The sequence below is a fragment of the Myripristis murdjan genome, chromosome 15, assembly GCF_902150065.1.
Source record: "Myripristis murdjan chromosome 15, fMyrMur1.1, whole genome shotgun sequence".
Taxonomy (NCBI): Eukaryota; Metazoa; Chordata; class Actinopteri; order Holocentriformes; family Holocentridae; genus Myripristis; species Myripristis murdjan.
This window is the reverse complement of record NC_043994.1, coordinates 2,700,147-2,712,795: the sequence shown is the minus strand read 5'-3', so window position 1 is coordinate 2,712,795 and position 12,649 is coordinate 2,700,147. Positions and strand designations below refer to the sequence as shown.

Below are 12,649 nucleotides of genomic sequence, written 5' to 3'. Positions count from 1 at the left end.
CCCCCCCCCCCCCCCCCCCAGTTTCAAGTCCTGAAAACCCAACAGTGCTGCTGCTTTTAGGAAAACTAATGTGGACAACTTGATTATGGTGATGGAATACTGGAGTGAAGAAAGTGTGAAGTGTGAAAGTTCATTTTCATATTATAGTGGAATGAATGGAAACCAAAGGCTGGATAAGAGTTAGGGAAAATGATATCGGAGTTCTACAATATGACAAAACATAAAACATAAACATAAAAACATAAAATACAACTGCTGATATCTCCATTTTGTCGAAATCATGCTAAACATGCAGAATCACTGGTATGGTCCTTTAAATGTGACCATTTTTATGAGAAAATTCCAAGAATTCTTTTAGTCTTGAGGCAGCAGGTACACCGTCATGTGACCCTCAGACGCTCCACTGCCGCCTCACACTGATGAGAGTCCTGAGGCCGGGCCAGCCACACCACCACTCGCTGCTCCTTTTGCCTTTATCAACGCAGCAGCTTCCTGTTTTAAAAGTACGGGATCAGAAAAAGGCTGTATCGGATGAACGGTGCAGGGATAAATACCAGAGCGCACACACACACACACACACACACACACACAGTCTTCTCTATGTTGGCCAACAAAGAGAGCCTCCTCATTGTGTGGGATGTGTGAGGAAAGGCCCCCTCATAACTGGTCAGCGCCTCATCCAGCCCCTCTCACGCCTCCTCGGTTCCTGGAGGAAATGATTATGTCAAATTGTAAAAGAGGATAAGAAAGGTCCATCGCTGCATCCGCCTGGCCAGCGAGACAGGAGGGCCGCTTGTATACAGTGGCAAGTGGAGGAGCTTCACAAGTGCTTTGTGTGGCAGCCTCACACAGCTGCATCAATGGGCCTGTCAAGTGAGTTATCCCTTATTCACGTCTCCTTTCTCTCCTACAGACAACACACAGAATTTATCTGACTTGGCCCTGGGCTGTCAGACACAACAGGCCTGCTTAACTTTTATGGATATGAACTGAATATGAAAATGGATGCGTGTCAGCAGAAAACTGATAGTCAGTTCATATATTCATTTCAAGTCATTAACCTTACAGGAAGCTTGATATAATGTGACGGTGGAGGAAGCGGAATTTGACTCCTCAGTCAGACATGATCACATTTTCTCCATTTTCCTCCAAATTCATGTCAGAGAATTTCATGTCTTTGTATTTTAATTTCTATTTGATTTCCAATTGCTTTAAATGAAGCAATGAAATGAACAATTTCTGAATTGACCCCCGTGTTTATTCCCTTCTGACTGAGCAAATGCCCTGCACACGTGCATGCCTGCTGTAAGTATCGGCAAGCGCAGACAGCCTCTAATCAATTAAATGCACTGACACAAACCGAGGCCAGGCAGACAGCAGCATCTCCGAGCACTGGCCCTGAACAACTGAGGCTCCCTACCAGGCAATTACTGTGTTTGGAAAATAAATGAAATGACTAACAAAATAGGTCAAATTAAGTGTTTCCCAGGCACACTAAAAGGGCCTCCCTAATTGCTAGTCCCTGAAGGGGACAAAAATACAAAAACAACAAAACGCTACGTTGTATCGGCCGATGATGAGAAAAAGACAGAACGGAGAATGGACCGCGCCGGCAGAAGGAAGACGGAGGAAAGAAAAGGGCGCAGCATGGTTTTGTGTAATTGCATGTTTTGCCTTGATCGGCAGAGTGTTTACCGTCCGTCAATCAACGTCGGCGTTTGTCCGACAGCAGGAGCAGATGGCAGAGGGAGGGACTCAAACGGTCATTGACTCCGTTTCTGGGACGGGAAGGAAGGGAAGGAAGAGGGAGACGGCAGCTCCAAGAGCTTGTGTCTGCGAGCATGGGCGGTGTGAGTGAGCCGCTGTGCGGAGCGTATACCACTGAGGGCTGCAGAGACGGCCTTGGTCAGGCCTGCCTCATTGGATATGGAGGATTTGAAGAGGCCGCTGCAGAGACATAAATCAATAGCCTTCCTTTCCTTCCTTTATCTCTCTCCATTCAACATGTTGAGCAGCTAAACCTACTCAAGGAGGTCTACCAGTCATGGACACTCAATCCCCTAAGACGTTATCCTAGATAATTCACAGATAACCTCATCTGCCTTTTGTTATGAGAAAATGGAGGACAAAAAGCACACGTGTGACACTGGAACTACTGGTCGTTACGCAACCGCTTTTATCCACAGTCAATCTCCTCACAGGTGATTCTCAATTGTTCACGAGTGCCATTGTTGCGGCTAACTCTGCTGTGAAATAAAATTAGAGAGTCTAACTTCCTCTGTCATTTTCGGGCCAGTCAGCAGAAGAATGAAGGAGCTGAACGGAAGCAAGATGGAGTCAGCGCTTTGAAGCGCCCGTACGATGAGTCTGTCCAAACAAGACGCTGAGAGAAGCCAGTCTTAGTCCCATTGAATTTCCTCCACACTCAGTTAGGAGGGATTGGGACTCTTTCTCTCGGGTGGAAATTGCACCTTAGTGCTAAATGAAGCCTAAAGCCTTAATTAGCAGCAGCGCACAATAGTGGCTGGGCATCGCCCACAGTTTACCGCTCTCATGTTTCAATCCTTCACTCAAGAAACAGTCTGGGAAATCTGGGCAGGTGTTGAGGGAGGACAAAACAAAAAGAAAGAAGCCCAGCATTGTGGCTAACTAACCATCATGCTCATTGTAATTTTCAGAGGGCACAGGCTGATCCTCGGCTTCATTCCTCAGTAAGACACATCTTTAAGAACGGCTCAAAGGAACAATTCAACCCACAAAACTTAGATGCTGTGACAAAACAGCTTTTAGCGACACATCCTGCATTTCCCTGCCCATTTTATGTTTGCTGTTGTATTTTTTTATTATTATTCTGGTGGAAAATAATAACAATACTAATAATGATGATGATAATAAATATAGCTGCAAGCGGGGAAAAAACTCACTAAATGACAGACAAATGACAGACTCCAATAGAGCCACAAACCATGATTGTAGGGTTCAAGTGCAAAAGGCGGCAGAAGAAACGGCTGCTTTACACAAAACGTTGGCGTTGGTGACATTTTGTTCAGCACATTGAGAGACGTGAATTCTGCATCATCAAAGAAAAAACATATCAAGTAGCCACAGTCTAATAGCGTGCAAACCGGAATTCAGATCGGAGGGAGAACTTCCCAGGGCGTTTAATTCCACACAGGCTCCGGCTCACCAGACTGGATGCATGTTGCTCATGCATGAACTCGCTAACTAGGATTTGAACCGAGGACCTTATCGCTGAGGCAGACGTTCTGGCCTCGAGGCTGCTGCTCAGGTAAAGACACACAGGATCAAAAAGGAAAGAGATTCTAGCGTGGCCGATGGTGTGAGAGAGTTGACTCTGGAACTCTAACTGAGCTCTTCATTGATTGATTTCATCAAAGATCTGACAAGTGAAGTTTCATCTGTGGGGAAAAAAATACAACTGATCATTAAGTAATCTAAAAATGGATTTACTGATATACTGGTATCCTCCTGGGTTGAGAGCACGGTCTCTGTGACCTGCAAGAGGTTGAACTAGAACTCTGTGGTATCTTCAGATCCACAGCAACACTCAGCTCACTGAGCATGTGTGTGAAAGGGACTTCAGGGCACAAATTACACACAAGGACTGGAGCGGAACGTTTGAATGCTACAAGAGTTTTTTGCATGAGACTTCATGTAAATCTGAGGTTTGTTGTTGTTTTAGGGTCATGTGGTGAAATCTAACAGTTGAGCCTGTTGTGGTGCAGCAGCTAAGTGTTATTTTTGGTGTGGTAATTTCCCTTATTAAGCTTGTCAAGAGACATTACAAATGATCCTTCAGCTTATTACCATTTGCTGCAAGTACTGTAATAACTTCTTGTTGTCTAGAAGTGATGAAAAAAACACCAATGAAGGACAATTCACACAAAACAATTAACTCCTCACAGGTATTCTGTACTCTACATCTGATACCTTCTATCTTCCAGGTTTGGGATCCATATTTAAGGTAGACTGGCACCAACCTGGTGTATACACTCAGGGTCTGATTAGTTTTGGTGACCAAAAGTGTGTTTTTTTTTTTTTTTTTTTACATTGAAATTTTTGAAAAGGGGTCACCCATTACATAAGTAAGTGAAGTCAAGGTGATGAATAATGAATAAATAATTAATAACAGAGAAGGGCTCTACAGCGGGTGGATGGCTAACAGTAGGATTTCTTCACAGAAGTGATGCGTTCACAGGATGACGAGGCTTCTGACGTGTGGCCCAGAGCCCATCTTGATTCAGCTTGTTCATTTTAGTGATATCATAATTCATAATTGTGAATGTGGAGATGACAGACTAACTTGTCTCATTTGTTCACCAGTAACATCAAGAGTAACTGGCGATACATGCTGCTTCCACTTGTAAAGCACCCAAGCTAATATAGTTGTTTTTGTCATTTTGTCATTTTTTGCATGTATATTGTTAAAAAATTATTGTAAAAACTGTAAAACTACCAAGTCTCAGTCTACTGTCAGCACTAAGAGGCTCCAGTGGGTTCAATAGTTTAGTGGTCACAGTTAGGACGCTCTGCTATGGCCTGTCATTTATGAAACAATTCAGTAAGTCAGTAAGTCAGTTAGTGATGTTCAAGTCTGTAGGCCTTCCCCCGCACCAGGGCCCAGTAAAAACTGTCAAATACTGCCGTCGCCTCCTGTGTCAAAACAACTCGACCTGGGTTGAATTTGTTACAACCTCAAGACTGAAGCAGGAAGAAGAACAGAATGCAGGACTAACGTCAAGACTGCATTTTGAAGGAGGATTTACAGTGACGGATCTCAAAAAAATAAAATAAATAAATAAATAAACATAAGGCATAAAATAGCACCTGGGAACAAATACTGACATAATTCTGGAACACTATGAAATTCTCCGTTTTGATTATCGTTGATTCTACTGCAGCCTCTGATCCAGTGAAGCACCCTGTTCCCGTGGGCAGGCTTGGTGACTGGCAGGGTTTAGACTGGCACTTCCTCTTTCCCCTTTGCAAACATTTCTTCTTATGTACCTCAAGGCTCTGTTTTAGGCCCTTTTAGGACCGTTCATAGTTCATCGTGGTCACATGATCTGGAAACTCAACATCTCTTTCCACACTTCCACAGATGACACACAGTTATACATACCCAGAACCCAGAATGGCTAAGACAGCTCAGTCACTCTGCACAGCTGTCTGGCTCAGAGGTTTCTGAACTGTTTCCTGTTCTGTCTCCCAGGTTGAGCTTCAGTTAAACTCCAGATCCTCATTTGAGGTAATTTTGCTCTAGTGACACAGATATGAAAAGATATTTGGGTTTGTGTTTCAAGTATGAAATTGTTTAGAATTGAATTAAATTGTAAAGCTCGAACACTGACAGAACACTATCGGTCATTTTGCTGAGGACCCCTGGAAGATGCTCAGGGACCCGTGGAGCCCACCTGACAATTACTGTAATAATTAAAACGTATTCAAACGTAGCATTATAGCAGCAACAATATGGCAACAGCCATGCATGCTTTTATGAATCCATTGCATTATTCTTCCAACTATTTGTATTCTGGTCTTAGTGAGAGATCACTCTCCTGTCTACACCTGGTGTGAAATGCAGCAGTCAGACTTGTATGGCTGCTCTGGTTAGACTTCTGCTGAGTTTTTAGTTGCCCTCACTGGTTATCGCTTCAGTTTCAAACTGATCTCAGGATGTGAGTGATGTAAGCCGTGACCCGAGCTACACCTCTGATCTTTTCACTCACTTTGAGCCAAATGTTAGCCTGACATCCTCAGGCAGAGCTCTCCTGGACACTCACAGCTCCAGCTGAGAGAGAGAGGCTAAAATAATCCCACACTATGGGATGTCCCGCCTGGAGAACCCAGACTTGCAGATCACTGCTGGCCAGTGAAAACCATGTATGTCCAAAATATTAACTTTTAAGAAACTAAAAAAAAAAATCTTGTTTTTAACTTGACAGCTGTGCACTGCAGCAGTTTATGTAATTACTTACTTTGTGAAAAAACTTTAATAAAGCCAATGGTTGTAGAACTCTGAACTAATAGATAGATAGATAGATAGATAGATTTTTATTGTCATTGCACAATCATATACGTATAATAATGCAACGAAATTAGGGCTCAGTCCTTTCGGTGCAGGGGAGAATAGAAAGCATCGTGCATCTTGCTAGTTGAATAGCCAAGTCCAGTAATAGATGGCTGCAGCCATGTCTCTGATATCAGAAAAAATGCAACAGTCACGGAAACACTTGTTGGATGTGCAAGCACAGTTCGTCATCCCGTGTTCGCCATGGACCTGGCACTGGAAAATGCTGGGAGGCGGCGGCCCAAAGGGCTGTCCTTTCAGCCGTGTCAACGCGCCGGCCCTGCAGCCTCGGCGTCCTCTGGAATGTCCTGGCAGCGATGAAAGTCCGGTGAAATTGGCATCCCGCAGCGCAAGCCCAAGCTCAAAAGGTCCTGATAACTGTTGTTTCCTTTGCTTGTTTACGTTTCCTCCTGGACTTGTCACTGGGAAGAACTCTCCACGGAGACCCCGGTGTTCTAACGGCGTCCTCTGGAATGTCCTGGTAGCGATGAAAGTCCATCGAAATTGGTACCTCACAGCACAATCCCAAGCTCAAAAGGTGCTGACGACTGTACACGCACATTGCCCAACATAAGGTGGTGTTTTAAGCTAAAAACACAACCGTTCACACATACAAAAACATAGAATACGGCACCGAGAGTGGAGAGCTGTAGCCGCTGCGTCTATGCGCACCGCCATAGATAATAATAGAGGAGAGGGTAAATTCTCAGATTATATTATGAAAATAACCAAAACAGGAGCAACATGGTTTTCACCGGTGTTACGGCTCCAGTGTCTTGCCCTTGGGCCGGTGTGGGTGCGTTGTGTTGCAGGACCTGGGAGGGGTGGAGCCGAGGTGCCAAGAGGTAACTGGGAACACCTGGCCAGTGTCCCAGAGTGTCCCAGAGACTGAAGAAGAGCACGCTCTTCTCCAGATGCTACCGCTGTTAGCATTTAGCCTCACAGCCACAATCAGGAACAAAGTGAAATTTTAGCAACAAAGTCCAGTCAAGATTAGCCAAGAGGATGAGGGCCCCAAAGCCAGCCTGCAGAGGGGAGAGTGTCTGCAAACATTCAGCTGGAGGAGCAAGACAACAGGACTTGATGTCCACACAGTGCCAGCTGGGCCACAGTGGAGTGTAACAGCACAAAATCAGATCCATCATAGAGGGCAAAGAAATACCAATCACTCCACTGACAGTGATGTCAACAGAGTAGAGAGCAATGCAGCCACAAGACATATAAGACATATTGTGTTTTGAGTACAAATACAGTCATGTGATTTTGCATTAGAAAGATAATAAAAGATAATAAAAAGATAATAAACATAAAGGTATTAGTTGTTTTCACAATAATACAAACAAATCTACTTGCAAAAAGTGAATGATGTTTGTTGCAAGCATTTGTGGTTCATTTTAAATTAAAAAAAAATGTTTTTGACTGTGGGCATTCAAACAATTCAAAGACAAATATTTCTAGCAATGAAATGCCATCCCATTCTTACAATTCTCATTCTTAGAACTTGAATGCAGCATACGGGGCAAAAATACCTGAGCCTGGAACAGACACGGCAGGGGGATGAAAACTGGCTGCACCAATAAATGAAATACTCGCCACCACTTTTACTGGCATTGGAACACTATGTTGATCTCAGAATTACTGACATGGAGATTTGCATGAGTTTACAATGACAGACATGCTCTGCTAATGATCACATTTGCCCGCCTCCATGTGTAAAACTCCTCCCGTCCTAAAAGGGCTTTCATCACAAAATAGCTCCTGGAATGCACTGAAAATGACAAGCTGATGATGTGGAGCAGAGTATGAGCATCTGAGGGTGGAATTTCCTTTTACCTTGAGATGCTGTGGCCAAACACTGAAGTTCATTCTAAAGCAGGAGGTTGCCAATTAAGTGAAATACAGCATGCTGATGTGCGGGCTAATATTTAGTCTTTGGTGTGTCGCCATAAATAAGATGCTGTTATAAAGGAGGCTCCAGATAGGAGATATTCCAGTGCCCCAAACAAAATGGTGGTCTAAGAAGGACAAGGGGGGGATAGTGAGTGAGTGAGGGGAGCAGTGGAAACAAAATTTGCCACAGTGGCCCGTAATTGCTCACTGGGAGGCTGCAAGGTTAATACTGGTCTAGACAGACCAATTCAAAGACATACTCTGCTTTGGCAAAAGCTCAAGGCTACAATAGCTGGTCGACTGTTTCTTGCTGCACAAACAAAGAGTGCATTAATAAATTGGGCTTCACCTTCAGTATTGGAAAAAGTTGAACAAAGCCCTAACAGGAAGCATGGTAAAAAAAAAAAACTCTTTCATTTCAGCAAAATTAAATGGGCCAAGTATTAATCGCTCATGCAGCTGTGCATTTGGTTGCAAAACTGAACTGTAGAAACTGTAACTTGACACACAAGCAGGCTTCCTATTCTTCACTTTAATCTGTGTATGTAGAAATCCACTTTGTACATTCTTCATCTCACTGAACAGATCTCAGATCGCCTCTTTAATACATGTAATTATTAGAATGGGTTGTGCTATATGTGCAATAGAATGAAATGCAATAAATTAATCTTGAATTGTCATGTGATCACAAATCACCGGCACACGATCTGTATAGGTGGGTGTTGGTCTTGGCCAGCCTCGGCCCGGTGGCATCCGTCACACTGCAGGGGAGGGGATGGAGTGAGGACCTGTGCAAAGAGACACACACTCACTAAAAGGCAACAGTGTGGGGATTTTCACAAACTAGGTAAAAATGGCAACATTATGCCTCTGACTGCGATACGATTCCTAATGAAACAGAACTGAGGCTGGACTCTGTGCAGGATTCAAAACTGAAGAAGTTCCAGGCACCAGGACACGGCCACGGAGTCTGAGTGAGGGTTGTTCAAAATGTCTGTAATGAATTATTGACTGTTCATATGTTATGGAAATGTAGCTGAAATAGAGAGTTAGCTAACAAGGTCAAGAGTTCATTTTTCATTTCATTGTGTCTTGAAATTAAAGGCTTAGCTCACCCATTTTGAAAAATGTGATATTGCTAGATGTTCTGTGGGACAGTAGTGGTGCTCTCTTCATCTCATTGTTACTGAGTGCTGGATACTGGCTGGATGCTCCAAATGCTAACTGTTAGCTTCGTGCCATTGAGGTGGACTTCCCCCCAGCTAACACTCTTAAAAATAGCTGAGTTAATCCACTCAAATAGAATAAATTCAAACTCAAATAAACTCGAACTTTGTTAATGTAACTATTTGATAGCACCACTACTGTCCTAGCGATTCTATCAAACTAATATAAAATTTTTCAAAATGGGTGAAGTATCCCTTTAAGTGTCCAGGCAGGATTCTCATCATTGAACTTGTCTGATTTTCTGTGCTGGATGCCTCTTTGTGAGCAACTTATAAGACAATATTCTTACCTGCTTTAAAAAAAATATGGTGCAGTCGACATATCAACTAATCTGTTCATTCACTGACTGACCAGAGTTTCATCACCAAGTCTAAACAAAGGCTCTCAAACATCAAGGAATGAGTGACTTTGAAGACCATTATTTCTCTTTCACAAGAAAGCCCCCATTTCTACAGTGCATCTATTATTATTTGCAAAACTTACCAACATAACAGCATGTAAATTTCACCAAAAAGCACTGACTCTTAAATGGCAGCTTTCCCAAGAGTGAAAAGGTCACAAGTTTTGTTTGGCAGACAAAAGGCAGCTAACACTCACTGGTGGTGTGCTGTTGGCTTTCCAGTGCACCCCGTCGTTTCAGCAGGATCCTCTGCAGCTCTCCATCCCTGTCTGCGGCCGGGGACCGCTCCCTCTGCTTGGGGGGGGACCGATTGAAATTCTCCTGGGAAGTTTGAATAGAAAAACAAACATATCTAGTATATTCAAGCTTGTGCTTTTACTTCTTCAGTATTTACATCACTTTTACTAGAGCTTATTTTATTAAAGACATACAGTAAGCATTACAAATGCTATAATACCCATCATGGCCACTAAAACAATTCTAAAACCTTGGACTGATGATGACCGTAACCTAAAAGCCATGACAAAATGGATTCCCTTTCTCTGACCTCTGGCTCTCTCCATCACTGTGAGTTTACAATTCTTTATAAAACAATGCTTTGCAGCTTTAAAGCATGCATGTACAGTATATTCTCTTGCTTGCAAAACCAAGTCTCTCCTCCTGACAACAAAACATTTAAAGTTCAACCAGTAAAAATCATCTCAAAATATACTTGCAAAAAGCAGATATTGTCTGCGAGGATATTTGGTTGTTTGAAAGTCCCATTACCATGATTCCTTTAAGTTCCTGAATGGCAGAACTAGAGGACGGCGTCTCCATCTGATAAAAGGAAAAGGAGTGGGAAAAATGGGTTTGGTAAATAAACAGCAGTTTGACACATTATACTTATTTTTCCTCATTCAGCACTTAGAGGCTAAACTACTCCTCTTACCATAGAGGCTCGACATTGTAGGCACTAGGGTGTATATTTTCTAAAAGGAGTAAATGTGTCAACATAGAATCATTTTGAGTCACAAGTCAATTTTCCCATCCTCACATTATGGATAATTACTTGGTAGAACAGGTCCTAATGCTGTCTAATTTTGCGGGGTTGTTGTGGCGGAGAAACACAGACTAAAAGATGTCTTCGACATGTGTCATGTTTTATCAAAACAAGCTACACTTAGATAATCCCACACACACTGATGGATTTAAGAGCACTGAAGACTATACACTAAACAACCTACAAAAAATGAAAACAGATTCAAGAATAAATCTGGCACTAGTATTTAGTTTGATGATTTCAGCATGGAAGCAGAGACAGTGCAGGCACAGCAGACCTGTGTCTTGGCTGAGTGTCCAGCGCTTCAGTCCAGTAGCCTGTGAACCTCACTGCCCTGTGCTGCAGCTTGTACACTTTCTACGTTAAGAGCTCATTGCTGGGATACATTCTTCTTTACACCTTTGGTGGTACGTCCTTATAGTTGAGGTATTTCTTTTTATCTGTCTTTGGTGCTGTGGTGTTTCTGTGCTCCATCCTCCACAGACCACCTGTCAATCAAACAGTGTCCAATACTGGGCTTCCTGTTGATGAAGGTTGAGTTTTTGTGGGGTGCTGCTCTTTCCCTTGTCTCTTCAGCCACAGTGGCTGTAATGTTAACTACCACCTTCTTTTTTCTGTTGATTACAAGCAAACCTGAAAGTTAAAGGGACAGTTTGCTCATTTTGAAAAATATGATAAAATGTCATAGGACAATCGTGGTGCCATCTTCCTCTCATCACTACTCTCATCATGTGGAAGATGAAATGTGAAATGCTTCCATTTCACATTGTTATCCAGCATCTACAAAATGAAATTGATTAGCCCACTACAGCAGTACCAACAGGCCAAAAGGTCCCCATGCTTTAAAGGGATAGTTCACCCATTTTGAAAAATGTGACATTATTTCACTCCCCTCTATCTGTTCTGTAGGACAGTAGTGCTGGATGCTGGCTGGATGCTCCAAACGCTAACTGTTAGCCTCCTGCCACTGAGGTGGACTTCCCCCCAGCCAACATTCTGAAAGATAACTGCCTTCATCCACTCCGATTATTAGATAAACAAAGTTTGAGTTTTATGATGTGTAGCAGATTTTCTATAAACTGCCACAAAAAACTTTTGAGACATTGTACAATGAAATTGCAGTTGTGAACTATCCCTTTAATGCTGATTAGCCAGTTCTTTTTTTCTGTTTATTACAAACAAACTGGAAAATTTTAATGTGTCACTTCCGCTCTGTCAGAGGATTTTTCACAGGAAAGAGCTACCAGACAAAGCTTAGACATTTCTTCATATAAAACGGTAGATTATTACTTTATTACGCACACACACACACACACACACACACACACACACACAATTCTAAAATACTGTTGTGGTAGTTCAAGGTTTGAAAAATTGTTGACGATACCCGTCTTCTTCTATGAGGCGTCTGGCTAACGGGTCGAAGTTGAACCCCTCTCTTGATCCTCTGCATCATTTCATCTACTGCCTGCTGCTTAATATCCACCTCTGGCACAGGGAGAGAGAAAGAGACAAACAGAACATTTCATCACTCTTGAGCTTAATGTCATTAAGTGACGTACTGTATTTGGCAGCTGCTCCACTGGCAGCGAATGGGAGGCTGACTTGGTGGAAGCTAATGCCAAGAACCACAAGTGAGATGAAGTGATTTTGAGAGGATATGGAGCATAATTTCTCATTCATTACCATCAGTCCCACAAATAAATAAAGCTCATTTGGATGTAAAAAGTAAAAAATTATTACAAACTATTGATGGAGCAGCTCTAGGTTTTGTCTTTTGCTGAGATCACGCTCATAGACATAGATTGAAAGTTCTGATTATTAAATAATTATTATTATCAACATTATCATCATTATTATGCATGATGCTGTTTTGTAGCCATTCATTTTTCAGCCCTGTTGTGCTTCAGACTTCAAAACATAGGGTTCAAGTTTTTGGCAAGTGAGGTTATAACAATTAAACCGGAATGAATTCAGTGGTCTAGGACAAAAATACTAT

General features: G+C 42.5%; 1 protein-coding gene across 1 annotated transcript in view; it reads right to left on the bottom strand.

The window, feature by feature from the left end:
• Positions 1 to 8,582: 8,582 nt before the first annotated feature.
• The window catches only part of shtn1 (shootin 1), a 37,603-nt gene continuing 33,536 nt past the window's right edge, over positions 8,583 to 12,649 (bottom strand). The window contains exons 13-16 of the mRNA XM_030070692.1: positions 12,038 to 12,138; positions 10,377 to 10,427; positions 9,806 to 9,929; positions 8,583 to 8,769 (exon numbers count right to left, since the gene is read on the bottom strand). Of these exons, the coding sequence (XP_029926552.1) occupies positions 8,738 to 8,769; positions 9,806 to 9,929; positions 10,377 to 10,427; positions 12,038 to 12,138 (308 nt within the window). The 3' untranslated portion in view covers positions 8,583 to 8,737. The remainder of the gene's footprint in view (positions 8,770 to 9,805; positions 9,930 to 10,376; positions 10,428 to 12,037; positions 12,139 to 12,649) is intronic.